At 40.8% G+C, this 23,243-nt stretch overlaps 1 protein-coding gene and 1 long non-coding RNA gene across 3 annotated transcripts in view; one reads left to right on the top strand and one right to left on the bottom strand.

Moving 5' to 3' along the window:
- LOC109836597 overlaps positions 1-12,471 on the top strand; it is a 39,731-nt gene extending 27,260 nt beyond the window's left edge. Inside the window, exon 6 of one of the 2 annotated variants that reach the window (XR_002246019.1) lies at positions 12,384-12,471. This is a non-coding gene — a long non-coding RNA (uncharacterized LOC109836597). The remainder of the gene's footprint in view (positions 1-12,383) is intronic. The other variant, XR_002246018.1, reaches the window with a different exon arrangement.
- Positions 9,904-14,437, bottom strand: LOC109836596 (protein PIN-LIKES 7-like). Its single transcript, XM_020404545.1, has 11 exons — positions 14,291-14,437; positions 12,358-12,511; positions 12,173-12,252; positions 11,972-12,096; positions 11,417-11,538; positions 11,150-11,332; positions 10,741-10,860; positions 10,543-10,643; positions 10,396-10,448; positions 10,127-10,312; positions 9,904-10,041 (listed from the first exon to the last, which is right to left on the bottom strand). Exons 2-11 carry the CDS (start codon positions 12,490-12,492, stop codon positions 9,917-9,919), a joined length of 1,230 nt encoding a protein of 409 aa, XP_020260134.1. The 5' UTR covers positions 12,493-12,511; positions 14,291-14,437; the 3' UTR covers positions 9,904-9,916.

Below are 23,243 nucleotides of genomic sequence, written 5' to 3'. Positions count from 1 at the left end.
CCAACAGCAGCTGCAGGTACCTTGCCCTTACCACGGGAGGCGAAGTTCGAGTTCGGAGGATTAGCCGTCGGTTGGCTCCTCTCGGCCTTCTTCCTTTGGAGGAAGCGTTCGGCTTGTTCACCGCGCACCTTTAAGTCTTTTCAAGTGTTGGACGGTGCGACTCTCATAACTTCCAACACGTCCAAAGAGAGGTTGTTATGACAGGTTTGAAGGATGAAGTCCTCTGTGATCGGATCTCGGCAGTTCATCGCCTTATTCCGGAAGCGCTTGACGAAGTCGTCGACCGTTTCGTCGTCTTCTTGCTTCTCATCAAAGAGTGTCCTGATTGACACTTCAGCATCGTCATCAAAGAAGTGAGCGAGAAACAGGTTCTCCAGGTCGTCCCAGCTGTTGATGCTTCCAAACTTGAGACGGCGGTACCAATCGAAGGCGGGCCCGCGAAGGGTGCCAACGAATGACCGAACCATCAAGGCTTCATTGCCGGAGATCATACCCAAGTGGGACTTAAAGTAGATCGGATGTTGAGTGGGCGAACCCTTTCCATAAAACGGCGTGAAGTTAATCAGGTTGAACTTCGCCGGGTATGCTATTGAATCCCACTCTCTTGGATAGGGACATGGAATGCCGGTCCTTTTTACCTCTCGAGCAGACATTAGAGCGTTGATTTTTCTCTCGAGATCTTTTATTTTCTCATCGTCGCTTGTATCAGGCTCTGGACGATTCTTAAGAGGAATAACGCGGCCACCCCCGACATTGTCATCTTCGGTGGAACCATCCCCATCGTTGTTATCTTTAGTGGGGCCACCCCCAGCGTCTTGGTCAACGGGAGGGTTATCAGCATTGAGATGTTCATCCATATATGAATCGCTACCTGCTTGGTTAGCAGTGTTGTGACGACTGAATTCGCCAATTTGGTTCGACAAAGCTCGGATTTGTTGGTCATGTTCTTCCCTCATCCGCCGCATAGCCGTTTTCATTTCGAACTTGAAGTTCTCTTTTTGCCTGGCCAAGACATCCTCAACCATTTTGGCTACTTGCTCAGTATTGATCATGAATGCTTCGCGGGGTTGACTAGGGTTGGACACCGTATTGTCAGAAGCGACTGCAGAGTTGGCGTCTGACGCTTCGTCATCCGAGGATAATCCTCTCTGCATTCTCTGATAATCCCTTTGTCTAATAGTTCCTGATCGTAACCGGGTTAGACGATGCGATACAAGTGGGTCAGAGCTAGAAGGTCGAACCGACTTTCCCTTATCAGTCATATTTATTGTGACTTCCGGAAGTTCGTCACCTTTAATGGCTGATTGTTTCTCGCGGAAACGTTTTGGCTTGGACTTAGTCGCTCCGTTAGAGATCCTCTCAAATACCGAGACCTTCTGTAGTGCGGTCTTGGGGCAGCTACACACCGATAATACTGCCCTGATAATCTTGGCGCACGGATAGCGAGGGTCCGCTTCTCGGGTACTTCTCTTACGATATTTATTCGTACCCCCAGCCTGATAGTACAACTCATCGGTCAGATGACCGGAGCAACCTATCGTGTGTTGACACGACTCCCATTGTATAACGTTGTCATCGTTAGATGAATACGTTTCTTTCAGGGGATTTACCGCTTTATTAGCATTCTCAAGAGTCACGTGTTTAGAACTACGCTTTTGGGAGTGCATGATCTCAACAGGCTCCTGGTTTTGGATACACACCCCCAGGCGGGTAGAAACCGGAGTTTTCCCTTTATGAGAAGGTTTGAAATTGTTGCAAGGGCGTGTGCGACCCCCAGCTCGACGAGTCGCTCGGGGTTCAATCGCCGGACCCAAGCGTTCTTCGATCAGAACTTTACCTCGATCCTCGTGCAAAGGACCCAGGCGATCGACCATCCTCACTTTGAGTCAGGACAAATCCACGATGTCGCGGGCTCCACTGGAGGTGCGAAACTTGAAGGGATCGACAAAACCGGTGCAGAACGTCTTCTGTCTTGACCCTGGCGCAGGTCAAACTTGGGCGACCCGCGGGTTGGAGGGTCGGATTTAGGTGACCCGCAAAGTGGAGGGTCGGATTTGAGTGACCCGCAAAGTGGAGGGTCGGATCCAAGTGACCCGTGATTTGGAGGGTCGGATCCAGATGACCCGCGACTTGGAGGGTCGGATCCAAGTGACCCGCGAAGTGGAGGGTCGGATCCAAGTGATCTGCGATTTGGAGGGTCGGATCCAAGTGACCCGCGATTTGGAGGGTCGGATTTGAGTGACCCGTTTTTCTTGATCTTTTCGGCAGCTGTCTTGGACTTTGGCCTCCAAACTTGGTGCAGTTTTTGTGGCTTCTTTTCCACTTCTTCCCTCTGTAACATTTTGTCCTCTTGCGCAAGAATTCGCGCGTACGCAAGCAGTACGCGGCGCTTTTTGATCCGCTCTTCAAGAGTTGAACGGGTCTTTTTAACTTATACCCATTCACTTGTTGGTGATTTGGAGGAGAGGACATTTGTCCGCTGTTGGGGCGCTTGGCGTTGCCTAATTTTCATATCCGTCTCGTAACGGATCCCGTCAATTGACTCCAAAGCCCTAACGAATTGGCGCGTAAGGTGTTGGCGCTGCCTTTGGCGAGCTCTCTTCGATAAAGTGGGCACGTCTTCTGTACTCAACTCCTTGATTGAGGAGGAGTTCAGATCTGTAGATCCGGACTCGTTGGAGGCCGGAAGGGAGTTGTAAGGTTCAGCTACCGCGGCAACGGGGGCGTTGATCTTCCTACGCTTGCGAGAAGCGGAGGATCTGGAAGAGGAGGACGAGAGGTATTCTTCGTATTTCTGTTGGTCGAACTCGTATTCGACAACCTCTTCAACCGGGATCTTAATCATCGGTTGCAACACGACGGCCTCGACAGCGAGACCGTTGGCTCCCACTGTGGTCGCCAGCTTGTTTGTGTCGAAAGTTGATGTATTCATTGTGGTATTCATTACAACTTTAGTCGTTACAATGAAAACAAGAAGATAGTCTTTTTATAAGACTCTTACATAATGAAAACAAAAGTTACAACTCTCGTCAAAACAAACGCAGGGAGATCGTTTATCGGTCTCCTGCTTGCGTGGGATCTTTACCTGTGCCGGGGTTTATCCGTGGACGACCGTCGATTAGATCCGGTTGTTAAAAATTCGGCAGAGCTTCGCCGTCGCCGAGGAAGTATTTGATTTGAAGCGCTGAGATCGACCAAGCGAAATCAGTAGCTCTTCTCGAGATCAAGACCAAGCCCGATCTCAAGGAAATGGGGAAAACGGGCGTCGGATCTCTCGAACTCTCCTTTATGCTGAAGAATTCGCTAAGATCTGTCAACCTTCGCTAAAATTCGTGCTCCTTTGACTCCTTAATCCGGCAGCACCTCCTCCTCTTGATAATTAATCCCCCTCGAGAAATGAGTCCCTAGGCTTGTATTTATAGGGTTCCGGATACGAGTTTTGGGATAAGAATGAATGATCCCTCCTTATATTCAGTTAATAACTGATTAACAACGTTTGGGGATGATATCAGATCAGTTGGGATGCTCAGGAACCAACAAATCCCGAGAAAACGCGTCAAAAACCGATAAGGGGGTCAAAACAGCGCGCAGGTGAAATCTGACCCGGCGTTACGGCGTGGCGTCGGGACACGGCCGACACGCACGCGCCGTGGATCTGTGCGGAGCGCGGCCGCGGTTCGGCTGCGGGGCCGACCTAACGCTGGCCGCGAGGTCGGCTAAGCGGGCACTGTTCGCGACGTACCAGCGCCCGGTTACGAAATTTGACACGCAGGAGAGTGCGGGTAGTTCGGCCTTTGTGCTGAACTGTTTGGTGTTTTCTGACTTTTTCAGGACTTGTATTTTCCACCGTTTTACGTATTTAACCATCTCGTTGACTTATATGATTTGCTAACTTGCTTCAGGCGCTCGTTAGCTTTTTTCCGGCACTTGGAACTGATCGACGAGCGCGTGTTGATTGACGCGTGCGAGCTGATTGACATACGCGCGTTGACTGACGCGCGCGAACTGATTGACGCGCGCGTGTTGACCGACGCGCGTGAGCTGATTGACACGCGTGCGTATGTTGACTGACGCGCGCGAACCACTTGGTTCGTCGTTTCGCTTCATGCGCTTGTCGACGACAGATAATCCTCTTAGACTCGGATAACGACGTTCGTTATCTTCTCTCCGTCTTGAGCTGTATTCGGGGACCTATAGGCATTTTTAGACACCTACAACGGGCAAAGAATCTTGTCCCACTGAAACTGATGCCAAGTATGACAAATGGGAAATCAACAACAATAAAATCTTGACGTGGATCGCAAATACCGTCATCCCATCCATCAGTATCCAACTTGGAAAGTGCACTACCGCAAAGAAAGCTTGGGACTTCCTAGCACAACACTATGTTCAAACCAACTTTACCAAAAAGTACAAGCTCGAAAAGGATATTCGTGCTCTCCAACAACAGCCTGGTCAAACAGTTTCTAATTTTCACTCCAGCATGTGTCTTATCTGGGATCAGCTTGAGTTAATGGAACCACAGTGGACTGTTGATATGAACATGTGGGAAACCTTTCATGAGGAAACACGACTTGTTCAATTCCTTATGGCGCTCCGAGAAGAGTTTGAGCCAATCGGAGCTTCTATGCTACACCGCAAGCCTCTCCCTTCTGTTGAGGAAGCCTTGATAGAACTGATCACCGAAGAAACTCACAAGGGCATTGCACCGAACATGCCCTCTGTCTTCATCGCATCTCCTCGCTCATAGCAGCCCTTTTCCAAACTAGCCACCACCAATTCATCACCACGCCCTCAGCAAGCATCCTCCCGTTCATCCAAAGACCCAGTGCAATGTAACTACTGTAAGGAATTCAGGCATATTGTTAAATATTATCCTTCTCCTACATCTCGATACATGTGCGGCCTACAAAAATCCACCAGGCCATCCACCGCGTTCACCTCAACCAACAATCCGGATCACCATACAGTTGCATCTGCCTTTTCTCCTCCATCAGGTATCTCCTCTCTGTGATTTCTTGATTCTGGGGCGTCAAACCACATGACTTTTGACCCAACACACTTCGAGTCATCCACGCCTATGAGTTCATCTGCACAGATTCATACAGCTAATGGCTCTATGATTGCTGCTAGTCACATTAGCTTCATAAAAACTAACAATGGTTTATCTGTCTCAAATGTTTTTCTTGTTCCTCAACTATCTATGCAACTTTTATCTGTTGGACAGTTATGTGACCTTGGGCTAATCGTCATCTTTCATTCTACTGGCTTTGTTGTACAGGACCGCTCGACGGGGATACAACTTGGGACCAATCATAGAGTTGGACGACTACATGTGGCAAACAAGTTACATATTCCATCTTCCACCGACTCATCTCTCATGGCTCTTACTACCAACTCATCCTCCTTTATCTCTTGGCATTCTCGATTAGGTCATGTTTCCTTTCCTCGCCTAAAATACATGATAAATAAAGGATTGTTAGGACCAGCTACTTCAGACAAAGATCCCTCTTGTATTGCTTGTAAACTGGCCAAACAACCAACTCTTCCCTTTAATAATAGTACAACTACTTCCTACTCTCCTTTTGATCTTGTGCACTCTGATGTCTGGGGTAAAGCTCCTGTTGTCTCTATGGGTGGAGCTCAATATTATGCGGTCTTTATTGATGATTATTCTCGATACACTTGGACCTATTTACTTCATTCTCGATCTGATTTTTTTGAAAGTATACATTGAATTCGCTACTATGATTAAAACTCAATTTTCGAAAACTATCAAAGTCTTCAGATCCGACTCCGGGGGAGAATACTTATCCAAACACTTTCTTGAGTTCCTAAAATCACAAGGGATCCCCAACTATCTTGTCCAGACACCTCTCAGCAAAATGGGGTTGCTGAACGAAAACACCGACACCTTGTTGAAACAACTCGTATTCTTCTTGTCTCCTCATCCGTCCCTTCCGTATTCTGGGGGGGAAGTCATTTACACATCTGCCTTTCTTATTAATAGCATTCCCTTCGTAGTCACCAGTGGCTTATCTCCTTTCGAGCGTCTATATGGGACCACTCCCGATTACTCTGAGCTTCGTGTATTTGGATCCACTTGCTTTGTGTTACTCCCGAAACGAGAATGAACAAAACTCACTCCTAAAAATGTCATGTGTGTCTTCCTGGGGTATGAGATTCAACAAAAAGGGTATCGCTATTACGACCCGATTGCCAAACGGCTTCGCATTTCCCGCCATGTTACATTCTGGGAACATAAACCATATTACACCCTGTCCAAAGATCCCCTTACAAATACTATGATCTCTCTTCCTGTCGACCCATTCCCAGAGTCCCCTAATCCACTAGTGTCAGATCCTATGCCATCTGTCACTGCTCCTATAGCTGATCCTGTGATACCACCTCCCACTCATCCTGTCGCCACTCCTATGCCACCACAAATTGCAAAGAAAAGAACAAAGAAAATTGACTTGTATTTTTTTAATTCCGATTACAATTCGATTACAAAAGAGAAGAGAACAAATTTGATTCTCTCCTTTGTTTAAAACTGGGTTCTTCTCGGTAGCGATGGAATGCCTCCTTCGATTGCTCGCGTCGAATTTGCTCTCCGTTGACGATCCGACCGTCTTCTATCTCGTGGGAACAATGAACTTCTGTGGAAAGTTTAATGGGTAACTCTGAATGAGTTTAAGAACTCTGAACGAGTTAGAACTCTGTGAATAGAGTTGTTAGAACCGAAAATTCGGTTAATGACCAAGCTGATATTCTGTTGTTGAAGAATCCTCTCAGATTTGATCTTCTGAATTTGATTCGAAAATCCTATCTCCAAGGATTTTACTGCTGCTGCTGTTGAATCACCGAACCGGAGTGGTTGAGATCTTGGAAATCCAACCTGCTGCCTCTCTTTCGTTCCAAAAAGCCAGCCCTTAACTCAGTTGAGTTTACCCATATTTATAGGGAATTAAGGGGTGTAACCGCCCCCTTAATTCTCTCCATAGTGGGGCGGAAATCCCTCAAATCGTGGAGGGAAAATGGTTCCTGCAACCGTTCAGCTCGTGTTTGAACGAGTCAAACGCCCACGTGGGCGTTCAGGATCCTAACTCCGCGTTTTAGAATTGAGACGCGGAGTTGGGTACTCGCTGGGCATTGAAAAACACGGGTCTGACCCCAGCGTTTTAATGTTGTAACGCGGGTCCGACTCCAGCGTTTTGATGTTGTAACGCGGGTTCGACCCTGGCGTTTTAATGTTGTAACGCGGGTTCGACCCTGGCGTTTTGATGTTGTAACGCGGGTTCGACCCTGGCGTTTTGATGTTGTAACGTGGGTTCGACCCTCACGTTTTGATGTTGTAACGCGGGTTCGACCCTGGCTTTTTACTGTTGACACACGGGGAGGACCTCCGCGTTTTGGTGTTGATACACGGGGAGGACCTCCGCGTCTTGCCTTGAAGAGATTATCACCAAGTAATCTCTTTTTGTCATAGCGTTGCAAAGATCATTGTCTTATAATCTTCATCTTGGCTCCTTGAGAATATGAGAGTCGTCAGCTTGTAACTCCCGATGTTGATTGTGAAGGCTGTTGAATTAGAGCTTCCATCAGTTGTCGCGAAAGTCTTCAGATTACAGCCTTCTGGAAGTCGTCAGATTGTAACTTCCATCACCGGTGTTTGATGGGGGATAAGCTATCTATTGTGGTTTTTTAGACAGCCTACACCTGACTTTCCCCTTGCACCTGTGACTGTCTGTCCACCTGTTGATAACTCTACGCCTTGTCCTGAGTTTGTATCTCCCGCCGACAGCCCTTCAATGCGCCCAGTCCGAGACTGACATCCAACAGTCTGACATTCCGATTACGAATGCTACCTCTCTGCCTTGCTGTCTCTCCATGAGCCATCCTCATATCGTGAGGCTTCTACCGATCATTAATGGCAGAAGGCTATGTCTAAGGAACTTGCTGATCTTCAGAAAAACAGAAACTTGGGTTCTCACGGATTTACCCACTGGAAAATTTGCTGTTGGATGCAGATGAATTTACAAAATCAAAACAAAGGCTGATGGGTCTATTGATAGATACAAAGCCCATCTTGTTGCAAAAGGATATACTCAAGAGTATGGAATCGATTATGAAGAAACTTTGCCCCGGTCTCTCGTATGACCACCGTTCACACTCTTATCTTAGTTGCCTCCATCCGTAATTGGACTCTTCATCAAATGGATGTTAAGAATGCCTTTCTTCATGGCAATCTAAATGAAGAAGTCTACATACAACCTCCCCCTGGGCTTCCTCATTCCCCTAGACAAGTTTGCAAACTTTGACGGGCTCTCTATGGTCTCAAACAAGCGCCTCGGGCTTGGTTTGAGAAATTCTCCACAGGTATTCTGCAGCACGGGTTTTTCTCAAAGCTCTCATGACCCAACAATGTTTACTTGCTCCTCTCCACATGACATTGTTATTCTACTGCTTTATGTCGACGATATGGTTATCACTGGGGATGACTTGAATGGTATATCCAGGCTCAAAGCTTATCTATGTTCATGTTTCGAAATGAAAGATATGGGTGTCCTTCGCTACTTCCTTAGTATTGAGGTTGCTCACTCCTCTACGGGCTATTTCCTCTTCCAAGTAAAATATGCCTCTGATATTCTCAACCGAACGGGCCTTACTGGCAACAAGACTGCCGATACTCCTCTTGAGATGAATGTCAAACTCTCCCCTTCTGATGGCACCCCACTATCCAATCCCGCATTATATCGGCAACTTGTGGGAAGTCTCAATTACCTCACTATCACTAGACCTGACATCAGTCATGTTGTCCATATTGTGAGCCAATTCATGTCTGCTCCCCGTTCTATTCACTTTATTGCCGTTCTCCGTATCATACGCTACATCAAAGGGACCTTGCACCAGGGCTTGCATCTTGCTTCTACATCTCGTCCTGTGTTACAAGGATACTCTGACTCAGACTAGGCTGGTGATATTACTGATCGGTACTGTATTTTCCTTAGCGATTCACTTATCTCATGGAAAAGCAAGAAACAGACTGTTGTTGTCCGCTCCAGTGCCGAAGCTGAATATCGTGCTCTCGCTCATGCTTCCGCCGAAATTGTTTGGCTCCGCTGGCTGCTTCAAGATATGTGTATTGACCATCCTGACCCAACGCCCTTATACTATGATAACAAAAGTGCTATCCAAATAGTCCACAATGATGTCTTTCATGAGCGCACTAAGCATATTGAAGTGGATTGTCATTTTGTTCATCAACACTTTCTTCAAGGGCATATTCTGCTACCGCACATATCTTCCGAGTTTCAGACAGTCAACTTGTTCACTAAACCTCATGTGGTTGCCAGGTTCCGGTTCCTCGTATCCAAGCTCCGGATGCTCTCCAGGGGGGGGGGAGGGGGGTGTTAGAATATTTCTACATATGCCTAGAATATTCATTCCTTGATCTCCTCCCTTTTTTTTGAGAGATTGCATATATTTAGGAGATTTTGCTTGATTCATTCCTTGATTGTAATCATCATGTATAGCTCTTTCCTCATCCCTATATAAAGGGACCATGATTCATTGTACTCAAACAAGCTTAATATTCAAAACATTATTCTCTCTAATTCTTATCAACATGAACACACAAAACACGAATGAGAATTGGAAGCAATAAAAAAAAACAATAGAAAATATCGTTATTTGCATATGCATCCGCGTCCTATTTTATTTGCAGATGTGACCTCATTCAATTTTATTAGCAAGGGGTAATTGCTTATCATCCTCACGCTTACAATTTTAACTTTATAATACATTTTGATATTCTACATTACATTTGGCATGAAACATGAGCAACTTTTCTCAAGAGGGTCCTCCTCTTCCTCCCCTCTTCAAAGAAAAAAATGAGTCATAATGTAAGCGCAATCTAGGACAATATATACATAAAGATTGTCGACCAAAGTGTAAGTACAGGAGCAGAAGCCAAATAAGTCCAGAGAAAAATATATGAACATTCTTCCTGACCAACATCAAATAGTTGAGCCATGATCCCTGCGTTTCACACATTTTCATTCGATCAATCTCATAACCGATGTCAATCAGTTTGAATTTTGCTAACGAATAGAGTTTTACATACCGATGGCCATGGCAGGAGGAAGAACAAACTGAATTAGCAGAACATAATGAAATAGTGGATCTTGTGGCAGGAATCCCAATGCACCTGCTGCTTTCACTACCCCAATTCCTGCTATTGGAAGAAGAACATACCGTGCTACGATTATTCCTATAACTGTCGAGGGCTTTACTGTAGACTTCCGGAGTCCTGCAAAATGTTTTCAGTTCATAAAAAATGTTGATTTGAGTAAACATTTAGTCACCTTTTCTTTATGTATCCATTGTAGTTACCTTTAGTTAGGTTCCCGCCAAGAATAAGAGTATTGCAAGGGACTGAGCCATCTCTGTATTAAAAACAAATAAAATTAGAGATGTACTAATTAAATTGAATTTACTTAGTTAGATCGTATGTGTGTGTGTATCTAGGATCAAACTCACCCCAATAATGCTGTTGAGTCCTGGATTACTCTAAGCGGCGCAGAGGCTCCAATCATGAGTGATTTTAACCATGGCACGACACCAACAATGAAGCCGATCATCTATAAATTCGTTCATTTTGTTATTAACATCTCATATACTACCATAATTCTCTGATAATTTTCAGTTAAAGAAGAGGGTGAAAAAAAGGCTTTGTACCGCTGCTATAGTAGACGGTGCCATGAGCTTTTTTGAGATTTGATGAAGTACTTCTTTCATTTGACCCCAGCATTGTACCTTGCTGCTTGTGAGCTTTCCACTAGATAACAATGGCACAATCTGCATTGAGATGGTTTGTGTGAGTAATTTCTGTGGTTAATTAGTCTTCTATAAATCTCACTTACTTAGATATCAGCAGATGAATGCCATCTGATAACAATAGCATAAAAACGAGAATATAAATCCTATCAGAACGCTTCCTATAGGAATACTGTATTTTGAACCATTTTGAACCATAAAGAGGACGATTAAAATTTTCGAACTGTTGTCTGCTCTAATAAAATTTGTACTGTAAACACAATATATAAACATCTGATAAACTGCAGGACTAGATTGAAGAGTCCCTTACCATCTGGGCTTCATCTACTACATTATTTGATGAACAAAGCAGCGCGTCTTGTTGGCTCTCTGTATTTGTTAGCTTGGGTTCTTGTTGGCTCCCTGTATCTGTTAGCTTGAGTACTGTAAGATGATTGATTTCCATTCTTTTCATTATACTGTAAGTATGTGTCCATATGTAGAACCCCCCGAGCTGCCAGAATAAGCACGTGTTAATGCGCGTGTTTGTGCACGTGCATGTGCGTGTACACACAGCATAGATAGTAAAAAATCTTACTGCCATGGATAACGAGACATAAGATAGAGCACGGGAGTTGCAAGTGTTTGGATCCCCAAAAGGATTGTTTTCTTCATTGCAGACAGCAGGTATAATTATCAACATCAGATTGCCCAAATTCCCTGTAAAATAGACTCAATCTAAGCATAAAAAAGAAGTAGAATTTAATAATTTCTTACAGGAACCAAGTCAATGGATCTATCACACACTTTTGTCCTTTGGTGTGAACTTGATCCCAATATTTGTTAGGATAAATTTAAAAAAAAATGAATTTCCAGCAATAATGTAGGAAGAAGACTACTGTAAACAATTCTTCTCTAATAGTACCACAAACTTTACTTCAGAAGAAACTAAGCCCCCTGTAAGCATATTATTATGTCAGTTAAAACGTCTTAGATACTCTTATTTCAACTTAAAAATTATCCTACTGCAAATGTTCACACTTTAATTCACCGAAGACAGTCGTTATAGTTTAGAATAGTTTTCTGCAAACCCCCAGACTAATTCACGGTAGTTTCGTAAAGTATGTACTCACAAGTCGAAAGGATTTGGTACCTGCAGAGCAACTTGCCATAACAAGCCCTTCAATGTGGCTCTTTGGTCTCAAGATCTTCACCACTGCCCATCCAAGAATTGTGCCGATCAAGAACGTAAAGGCAATATTAACAGGCATAAACCACCTTCAATTACAAGATAAAAATGTCACATTAACATAAAACGACCAAAATTTTTCGCTATGGTGATAGAGGATTTTACCATGAGATAATGTCGTGGAGAGTGACAGTTTTCGCTAAGCTTGTGAATATCAGCGCAGGAGAGAACACATAGAATATAATCTGAGTTAAGAGAGAGGGTTCAGTTAGGAACTGTCACAAAGTTTATGTAGAGACTGAATATATGTTGCATATGTTTCATTAATTTTTTCTCGTATACATGTTAACCTTGTTGGTATCTCTTCGAGCATCAGGTGTGAGGATGTTGCAGTAGTCGGAAGCAAGAAAGACTCCGACGAGGCCAACAAGCAAGAATTGGAGTGTTGGCATGGATGCCACCACAAGCAAATCCAAGAGACCCATTTTTGTAGCTGCTGCAGCACTGGAGAGAAACACTAACTGATGAGGAGGCAATAAGAGGAGTTATTTCAGAAAATGATTTTTTTTTAAAACTTGCGTATACACGCTCTCCTCTACTACAAGAGTGTTGTCATTTATATTCCCTTAAGCCATTTCATTAGTAGTTATAGCCATTGAACTTCATATGTTGGTATTTTTCATGTTCGGTTGAGATGTCATGCGAAAATCACTTGACATGATCAATAACCCATTTTTATATGTACAACTGAAAAAAAGACTAAATTATCCTTTAATTTGACGGTAAAAATAATAATACACTCTAAGTTTGAGATGGGCAAGTGCTAATAAAATGATTTAATAATGGCACATAGTCATGGTCTTTTTTTTTAAATCCCTTTTTTTGGGGGGCGTGTCTTGTATTCTTAGGATGTATGGTGTTCGGAAGGTAATACCCTTCTTTAAGAATATATTCAGATCTAATCATAGAAACACACCAGATAAAATAATAAAAAAGCGAAAAAAAAACTGCATAACATGAATACTTCCATGTTTTGTCAAAATAAGATATCATGTCCTCTGTACTTGTAGATTATCAATTTACGTCCTATAATTCCCAGCATGAACTCGAAATCTCTTACGGCAATTCTTGTTTACTGTTTTACTTACACATGACAGTTGAACGCTGCCTATGTGTATATCTCCAACTTCATCAAGACATATTTTTCTCCCAAAAAAAAAAATCAACACACACAAAATTCTATTAGCAAGATATTGTTTATGTTATGTTATGGAAAGTCACAAGTACTACAAGCCATAAAAAAAAGGATGTGTATCAATTTTCAAGATCTAATGATGAGAGAGAGAGAGAGAGAGAGAGAGAGAGAGAGAGAGAGAGAGGGATAAACTAATTAACCTGAGGAAACCAGCAGTACAGAGCTGAAAGCTAGTATATGAAGATATGAAAGAGGAGATAAATATTTTTGAAATGAAAAGAAATATTTGAACCAACCACGAATTATAATGTTTATGATGACTTTGAGACGCTTATGAGATGCCAGCTTTGAGAAATAAATGGGAAATGTCATTGTCATGGAAAAATTTAGGAGGCGTTAGATGTGTCCTTGGGAGCAATTTTCCTAAATTCATTTTAGTGCTTTGAACCAATAATTTTTCTAAATGTGTTTGATTTATCAAAGATGGAGAGCCTGGAGGTCCTCTGGATCCTTGGTTGCAGAGGATCTCTACAATCCATCAATAATATCTCTCCGCTTAGCGAACCCCGTGTATTATATTCTTTATCTAAATTATACCAAGAAACAAATCATAGCATTAGCCCATGCAACTTATTATGCTCTCCTAATGGGTAAATTTGAGATCACTTCCCATATAGAAGTAATTCTGATAAAACTCACATTCCTTGCAAACTCAATGCTTCTAAAATCGCGATTATCGATCAATTGAGCCTTTCCTCGAAAATAATCTATTTGTTAGTTCGATGGCATATTTATATCTTACAATACAATTCCTGACATGAACTTGTAAATCGCTCATGACAAATATTGTTTTTTGGTGCTTCAGTGTGATGAATATTAGATGTAGCACATCGAATTCATGGGAGAGAACTCGTGATCAGCATTAGTAACAAGTTCCGGGTATATAAGAAGAATAATAATCACAGTTCAAAGTTCAAAGAGTGAAAGGGGAAACTAAAAACGTGATGTAGATTTCGTATAATAAACAAAAAAAAAGTACATAATTAAAAATTTCAAGATCTGAAGGAAGAGATAGAGAATGAACTAACCTGAGGAAATCAGTGTTGCAGAGCTAAGCGAAGTCTGAAGAAGAAGGACAATGATATAAGAAAGAGGAGAGAAGGTAAATGCTCAAGTGAAAGAGAATTTTGAAACGACGTCCACATGTTGTAATTATGATATGAGAGAGAGAGAGAGAGAGAGAGAGAGAGAGGAGAGAGAGGTTCATGAGCGTTTTATATACTTTAATTTTATGATAGCGAGGGAAAATGAGAGGAATTGGCCTTGTAATGGGGTTGTTTCCAGCTGAATTATAAGAAGCGTGGTGCTATTGCTAGCCTCTCTTTGATTTGACGACAACTAAACGACATGATCGATCGATGTTTATACTATCGAATCTTTTCACCTGCGGTTCGCATGTTGTAGTATAAGTCTGTTACATAACAATTCGAGTCCGTGTACACACGATATACGAATAATTTTTAAGTATATGTATCCAAAATGCGGATTCTGTCAACCTAATTTCGAAAAACCGGAATCTAAAAATAAAAATTCGAACCGGTGGATGTGATCTACTACACATGAACTAATTAGTAACGAAATTTCAAAGAATTTCATCAAAATTAACATTTTAGAGTCTTCATGAAGTTGGTTAATTTCCGCCCTCTTGATATACAAACACACGTACATAAAAGTAATTTTTTTGTAGTTTTTTTTTTGCAGGTGAACCCCCTTAAATTTTTTAGGATAACTCCACTGAACTTGGATGGGTTTTGCACACAATATTCCTCTTGAACTTCCTTGATTCGACTAAAAGATTTTTCACCTGAACCCCGAAACTACATGATAAAAAAAGAAACAAATATCTTTCGATCCTTAAAAAAATTAATTATTTTATTCTTTTTTATTATTTATAATAGTTATTTGATGATATGAAATCCTCGCATGCCAGCAATAGAAGAAAACAAATTGCATGGTCAAATGTTGATCAATGTTTTGACCATCTGGCATATGTATCGTATCACTAAGTTTCTCTCTATGAAGCTCAAACTAGAATCCATTGGCATCTCCTTTAGAGTTTAAGGTTAATTCCACAAAACCTCTGAAGTTTTGTTTTTTAATTTTTAATTTTTAATTTTTAATTTTATTATTTTTATTATTTTATTTTTGTTTTTGTTTTGGTGGGGGTGGTGTGTGGTTTATATATAACCTTTCTGAACTTTATTTACACCCGAAACTTCAAAGTTATGTCAACGGACTCCCCTACATGTAATTTATAAATAAATAAAAAATTTCTTAAGAGAAAAAAATTCCAAACTTTTGGGGAGGGGTCACCTTATCGGTAAATGAAAAATTATAAATTTTGAGTGTTTTTTGTCTAAGGGGCTGTTTGGTTCGCTATTATAAGGGGTGGAAAACTCAGAAAACCCCTCCACGTCAGATTTTTAGCCCTCCACGTCAGTTTTTTTGTTTCCGTCCATTTCTTTGTGCCGCTTTGGTTCGCTCGAATGGAAGAGGGAAAACTCTGCTGAAATCGCCGCCAACTAAGATTTTTTTCCCTCTCCGATTTCCTTCCCCAACCAAGTGAAATTGATGAAAACTCTGTCACGTCAGATTTTTTTCCTTCTCTGCTTTGTTTACAAAAGCTTTCCTTTTTTTTCTATGCGAACCAAACACAAGAAAAGTAAATACATTGGTTTCCCACCATTTTTTATGTGCGAACCAAAGCAAAACAATCTATTTCTTGGAAAAGTTTGAAAAACTCAAAACTTGTGTTTCTTTACATGAAATTGCATTTCTCTATATCAAGGAAACGAACCAAACAGCCCCTAAACGACATTTAATTAGTTATTTGTAGGTTACAAGTGAGGGCCCGGTGAGAAAAAGTACAGTATATATGGGTTTTGCGAGATACATCAAAGTTCAAGAAGGTTACGTGAAATAAACAAAGTTTATATGGGTTTTGTGAAAAAACCCTCAAAGTTCTGGGAGTTTAATGAAATTAACTCTAAATTTTAAATAATAAAATAGAGAATTTAGCAGACGGATGGTAATAAATGGTTATCCAATAGGAAGGGGACACCTCACTTGTCCCCCTATTGGTCCCATATTTTAGGTCCTTAAGGAATTTTTCTGAATAAAAAAGATGGTCGATTATTGTTCTGCCTCCTATGTCGTATTTATGTCGGCTCATACAAATTCCCTTTATTTATATATTAATGAACTGCCCATCGAATGGTTAATTAGTAGGACCACCAGATAAACTACTCTCAACTACGAAGACAGGCGAATAAATTTCAAGCACCCCACGATTGATGCTCATGTTTCATACCAAGTAAATGAAAGATAGCTCTCAGATAACTAATCAATGAACATAGACTATAAAAAGAAGGGGAGGGGGAGATAAAAAAACATTCCACAGTAACCTCCTTAGATTTCTCTTTTTTATATAATAAAGAAAAATAGGTGAATTTTCTCTAAAATTACTAAAATGCTCCATGTGTATAAAAAAGCGTCACGTTCCAAATCTCCATATAAAAAATAGTATCATGCATGCACTTTTTTATTCTACAAAGAAGATGAGATGTGTACAAACAATTCTATCTTTTTTAGATCTTTATTAAATTAAAATTATTCATATACATAATTAGAAAGGTCAAATAATCATACTTTGTTGATTCTAATCAAATTAGAACTATCCATAATTGAAATATCTAATTTTTTTTAAACTTCTTCTGTCATTTTTCTTTTCTACTGTTTTTATTACTTTGACATTTGAAAAAATTATCATTTGACCCTCCTTAATTTTTAAAGGGTAAAAGTCACAAAAACACTAATAATTCTGGGCATTTAGCACTACACTTCCAATTTTTTTCTCACTAAAGCCCCAGTAAGGTTGAAAATTTTAGAAAAACCCCCAAGATTTTTTGCGGTTAACCTCCACATAATGTCATCCAATAATTTTATATTAACAAAAATTAACCCTCCAGGCCGGTAAATACTCCTAAATTTTCATATTTAACAGTGTAGCCATTAAATTACAAACAATTCTAAAAGTCTAAAATTTGAATAACCCAAATATTTTCAAAAACTACAATAAAAAACCCCGCATAAATTTCTAAAATTATAGAAAACCCCTTAAAAATCATATATTACAAACAAAGTCGTGAAAAATAAAAATTTATTTGTAGCACCTTGAAATTTTTTGAAATTGTTAAAAACCTACTAGAAGTTCTAGAAATTGCAAAGTGACCCTAAATATTATAAATTTATAAATGACCCTTGAAAAAAATTCAAACATCACAAACAAACGCTTTAAAAATTCAAAAACTACAAATAACCCCTTTCAAATATGAAAATTACAAACAATCCTCTAAAAATCTAAAATTTTAGACAAACACATGAAATTTATGAAAATTATAAAAATGCCATACAAAAAAAACAACACCTTGAAAACTTTGATACTATAAGCGAATCACTGAAAATTTTGAAAACTGCGAACATACCTTTAAAGTAGAGTATTACAAAAATAAACCAAAAATTTTAAAAATTCCCAAAAAAGAAAAATTACTATCAACCCTCCAAAATATCCAAAAATATAAACAACTCCATTTAAAATCCAAAAATTACAACCAATCTCTTGAAAAATCTAAAAATTACAAACAAACCTATGAAAAAACTCTAAAATTTATAAACATTTGTTATGGATTTTCTGCCAAAAATTATTTAGTATTAGTTAACAAAACATAAACTTACTAATTAATGGGCTTTTTGCTAAATTTATTAGGAATATTTTAATCACTTGACTATAAAGAAAAGCAACGTGACTCGTGTTCTTATACAAATTTATTGTGCACGAACATAATACTTGTATGATATAAGAAAAATCAATGTGACTAATGTTCTTATACATATTTTAACGTTTTATGATTTCAATGATACATTTTTTTAGTATTTCTATTTGATTTCAGATTTTATTTTTACAGAAATCGCCTTTAAAATTGATTGAGAATATGATAAATCACTTTTCAAGTTCAATTGATATAAAAAAAACTTTAAAGGGAGTTCCACTAGCAAACAACTACCTTCAAATATTTTTTGGTGAGTTCAAAATCTCCAAAATCCCCTTAAAAACACATGAATCTAGCACATGACATATCTATTGTACGCAGCGGAAATTTCGGTAGAACTTCGGCGCAACTCGACGTAACAAGAGAGTAAGATCACAATAGGAATTCTCGTTTCACCGAGGAAACAAGAACCAAAAGCAAAATATCTCAACAAAGTGTGATATCAGCTCTTCCTCTCATCAGTTCTAGGACTGATCTGTCGAGGGAACCTAAATAAGCTATTACAAATCACACAAACAGCGAGACAAACGAATTTTACGTGGTTCAACAAATTGCCAACGTCCACGGGGCAAGGAGGGGGGAGATCTACTATTAGAGAGAAAGAATACAAATAGGGTTTACAATCACACAAATTAAACCCTCATACAAACTCTCAAATCTCTCACAAAGGGGATGCCAAAACTCTTCTCAAAGTCAGCGGCTTCTTTGTCAAAGTCGACGGCTCCTGCGATTTCCCCTTCACGAAGCCCTTGCATGTCGTCGCGATTTTTCTTTTCACCCTCTGCTCTTGCACACTTTAACCTAGGGAATCTTTCCTATTTATAGTTGCAGAAATTGAAAAATTCCAGGCCCAAATAAACAATTTACCCGATTGATTGTTGCTGCTCTCTCACAATCACGTGGGTATGGCTTTGGGTTGAGTTGTTTCACCCACGTGAGTGGGTGGGCCCCAACATCCACTCATAATTCTCCACCTCGACGAAGTTTTTTTTAAAACTGAGCCGACATCAAAGCAGCCAAATGTCCCACTTGTTGCGTCCAAAATGAAGTGGAGTAAATTCCACAACAACGGACTCAATCCACAACAAGTCGGGAACCCGAACGAGAATCCAAACAATCTCCCCCCATCAAAATTAACTAATCCAAACCGGCTGTATCGTAAAGATTGCCTACGTATCCTCTTGCCCAAGGAATCAAGCCTCACGTAGTTCACCCAAATGGTCGCCAACGACCTCAACAATCACGAATGTGCAACAAGTCTTTACAATGATCAAACTTATTGCTCGGAATCACCTTTGTGAGCATATCCGCCGAATTATCCTTCGTGTGGACCTTCACAATCTCCACATCACCATCTTCAAGAACATCATGAACGAAGTGATAACGAACGTCAATGTGTTTCGTCCTCACATCAAAAACCTGATTCTTCGCCAAATAGATAGCACTCATGCTATCATAATAAATAATAACGGACCGCTACGATATACCAAGTTCCTCCAAAATTCCTCGAAGCCAAATCGCCTCCTTCACAGCCTTCGTAATTGCCATATACTCTGCCTTCATCGCAGACAAAGCCACTATGGACTATAAGGTGCATCTCCATCACACCGGCGCACGGGTCAAAGTGAACACATACCCTGTTGTAGACTGGCGCTTATCCAAATCTCCGGCATAATCCGAATCAACGTAGCCAATACATAATTGTCCATCTGTAGTGTGCCGATCATAAATCGAACCAACATTGAGCGTACCTTGAATGTACCTCAAAATCCATCTCACGACGTCCCAATGACCCACTCCTGGATCGTGCATGTATCTCAAAACCATGCTCACTGCCTGTGACAAATCAAGTCTCGTACATACCATCTCGTATATCAAGCTCCCAACCGCGCTCGCATATGGAGTCTTCGACATCAACTCTCGATCTTCGACTATCTTCAGTGAAAGATCAGCTGAAAGCTTCAAATGAGCTCCCAATGGTACACTAACCGACTTCATATCCATGCTAATATGAAATCACTGTACAACCTTCTTCAAATAAGCCACCTGTGTCAAACAAATTCTGCCATTCTTCTTCTTGTCTATCCTGATCTTCATCCCTAAAATGCGTTTCGTCTCACCCAAATCCTTCATCTCAAACTCCTTTAAAAGCTATGCCTTCAGCTCATCTATAGCAGATCTGGAAATAGAGGCAACCAACATGTCATTGACATAAAGTAACAAATAGATGTACACACCTCCTTTCAACTTGCGAAAATATACGCAAGGATCAAACTGGCTCCGAGTGTACGAATGACCAATCATAAAACCATCGAATTGCCTATACCACTGTCGAGAAGACTGTTTCAAACCATATAACAATTTCTTCAATCTGCAAACCAATTTTTCCTTCCCTGCAGCTCAGAATCCCAATGGTTGAGTCATATATATTTCTTCATCAAGATCACCATGAAGAAATATCGTCTTTACATCTAACTGATCTAACTCCAAACCATAATGTGTCACCAAAGCTAGCAAAATTCGAATCGAAGAGTGCTTCACCACCGGAGAGAAAACCTCATTATAGTCAATACATTCCTCCTGTGCATAGCCCTTCACAACCAACCTAGCTTTGAACCTCAATGGAGTGCCCTTAACGCCCTCCTTCTTTGTGTATACCCACTTGCAACCAATTACCTTCCCCTCCCCCCCTTGGAAGCTCAACAAGCTCCCACGTATCATTCTTGTGAAGAGACTTCATCTCCTCCTACATAGCTACCTATCACGAATCAGCCTCCGAACTCTGCTCGGCCTCTCTGAATGTAGTAGGCACCATCTCATCGATACTCTCCACCGAAAGTGCATACATAATTGTGTCGGCATATCGTGTTGGTATCCATATGTCTCTCTTCTGTCTCCGAACTGCAATAGAATCCTGAACCTGAGCCGTCGGTTCCTGATCCTGCACATCAGTACCCGTATCCTCCGTGTTACTATCGTGCTCGCCTGGCGTCACCTCAGTCAACACTCTAATGGATACTGTACCATCTGGACACTGTGAAGCTACATCGATCTCCACCACATGCGATATCTCCTCTGTTGGGTCGCTCTCCACGTGATGAGAGATGAGAAGCTTTAAGATAGAAGACTCATCGAATGTGACGTCCCTACTCAACATAATCTTTCTATCAACTGGATCCCATAGCTTGTATCCCTTGACACCACGCTTGAATCCTACAAATATGGCATTCCTAGCTCGAGGTTCCAATTTATCTATTCTCACATGATAAAATGCGAGGCACCCAAATACCTTGAGCTGGTCATAATCGTGTGCCTAAATAAGCTATTACAAATCACACAAACAGCGAGACAAACAAATTTTATGTGGTTCGACAAATTGCCTACGTTCACGGGACAAGGAGGGGGGAGATCTACTATTAGAGAGAGAATACAAATAGGGTTTACAATCACACGAATTAAACCCTCATACAAACTCTCAAATCTCTCACAAAGGGGATGCCAAAACTCTTCTCAAAGTCAGCGGCTTCTGTGTCAAAGTCGGCGGCTCCTGCGATTTCCCCTTCACGAAGCCCTTGCAAGCCGTCGCGATTTTTCTTTTCACCCTTTGCTCTTGCATACTTTAACCTAGGGAATCTTTCCTATTTATAGTTACAGAAACTGAAAAAGTCCAGGCCCAAATAAACAATTTAGCCGATTGACTACTGCGGCTCTCTCGCAATCACGTGGGTGTGGCTTTGGGTTGAGTTGTTTCACCCACGTGAGTGGGTGGGCCCCCACGTCCGCTCACAATATCTTATTAATCAAACTTAAACCAAAAATTGCATTGTCACATGTGTTTTGCGAGATTTCAACCAAACTTTCATTAGAAAATATTCCAAAGTGATTAACTGCTACCGGAACCTTCATTGAAGGTGGTTTATATAGTAATTGAACTTTAAATTTGATTTTGGTATATTCGCCCTATTTTAAAGGTGATTTCTGCGGAAAAAATCTTTAACTTAATAATTAATATTTACTAATTGTGCTAATCTAAATTGATGGTGGAACATATGTCATGTTCTCCTTACTTCCCCATATAATTTTCTATCTAGAAATTTCTATAATAATTATTTTTCCCCTTTTCTTAGCACTGGCTAAGCACATGGATTCCCTATTCCTAGTCACTTCAAGCAAGAGGTATGCTCTCAACCACTTATTTATGAATCTCGTTTTCCGCAATATTGCTATTTGATAATATTATTTGTCACTTGAATATTTGCTTCAAGTAGGGAGATTGTGGACCCTTGTCTGGAGAAATGCCAAGGGTTGATTGGAGAATGTGTGTGCTAAAACCCCAACACACCAAGTTTGGGGTGAATCCGTCGTCGTTTGACCCTCCATCGAGCCATGTGAAAAGTTCTATTCATTCAAAACCGTTAAAATTGATACGAGTGGATGAAGGGTCAAACGACGACGGGTTCACCCCAAACTTAGTGTGTTGGAGTTTTAGAATATGTAGATCAAGTTCAACGGAGCGGATCATCCATAATGTCGCTCAATCATGTGATTTTAGAGGCGTCAAGGAGGAAATCTCCTCCTATGACAAGGATACCCATTAATCTCATAGAAAAGAGATTAATGGGTATCCTTGTCATAGGAGGGGATTTCCTCCTATGACGCCTCTAAAATCACATGATTGAGCGATATTATGGATGATCCGCTCCATTGTCATAGGATAATCTCATAGAAAAGAGATTAATGGGTATCCTTGTCATAGGAGGGGATTTCCTCCTATGACGCCTCTAAAAATATAGATATGCTTGTTACCAAGCATAAAATTAGTGTTTAATAGTGAGGTGACCCATTCTAATTGTTCAACTCATACACATTTGAATTTGGTACCCCTTTAAGTGAGTAGATGTGAACGAGCCACCTTACTACCAAGCACCAAGTATACACACACTATTTATTATTCTGTATATTATGTAATATCTTTTTTGTCTTGTCATATATAGAGCAGCCACACCCTCATATACAAAGTAGCCACGATCATCCCTCCCCACTCGGGCCCCAATACAGTCTGTAGGCTGAAGCGATATTGAAAAGGGAAAGAAGGCATGGCCTCTCTGTGTCAATGCCAAGGCTCTTTGATGGTGATTACTTTGAAAAATGG

The sequence above is a fragment of the Asparagus officinalis genome, chromosome 4 (genome assembly GCF_001876935.1).
Source record: "Asparagus officinalis chromosome 4, Aspof.V1, whole genome shotgun sequence".
Taxonomy (NCBI): Eukaryota; Viridiplantae; Streptophyta; class Magnoliopsida; order Asparagales; family Asparagaceae; genus Asparagus; species Asparagus officinalis.
The sequence above is the reverse complement of the archived record's forward strand: the minus strand, read 5'-3'. Positions and strand labels throughout refer to the sequence as shown.

Excerpts from the sequence above, each read along its gene's own strand:
- LOC109836596 (XM_020404545.1), bottom strand. The coding sequence starts at position 12,492 with ATGGGTCTCTTGGATTTGCTTGTGGTGGCATCCATGCCAACACTCCAA. Across the intron at positions 11,333-11,416 it reads ATGTCTCGTTATCCATGGCA|CTCGGGGGGTTCTACATATG; the intron begins GTAAGATTTTTT and ends TTATTCTGGCAG. Across the intron at positions 10,861-11,149 it reads TAGTAGATGAAGCCCAGATG|ATTGTGCCATTGTTATCTAG; the intron begins GTAAGGGACTCT and ends ATCTCAATGCAG.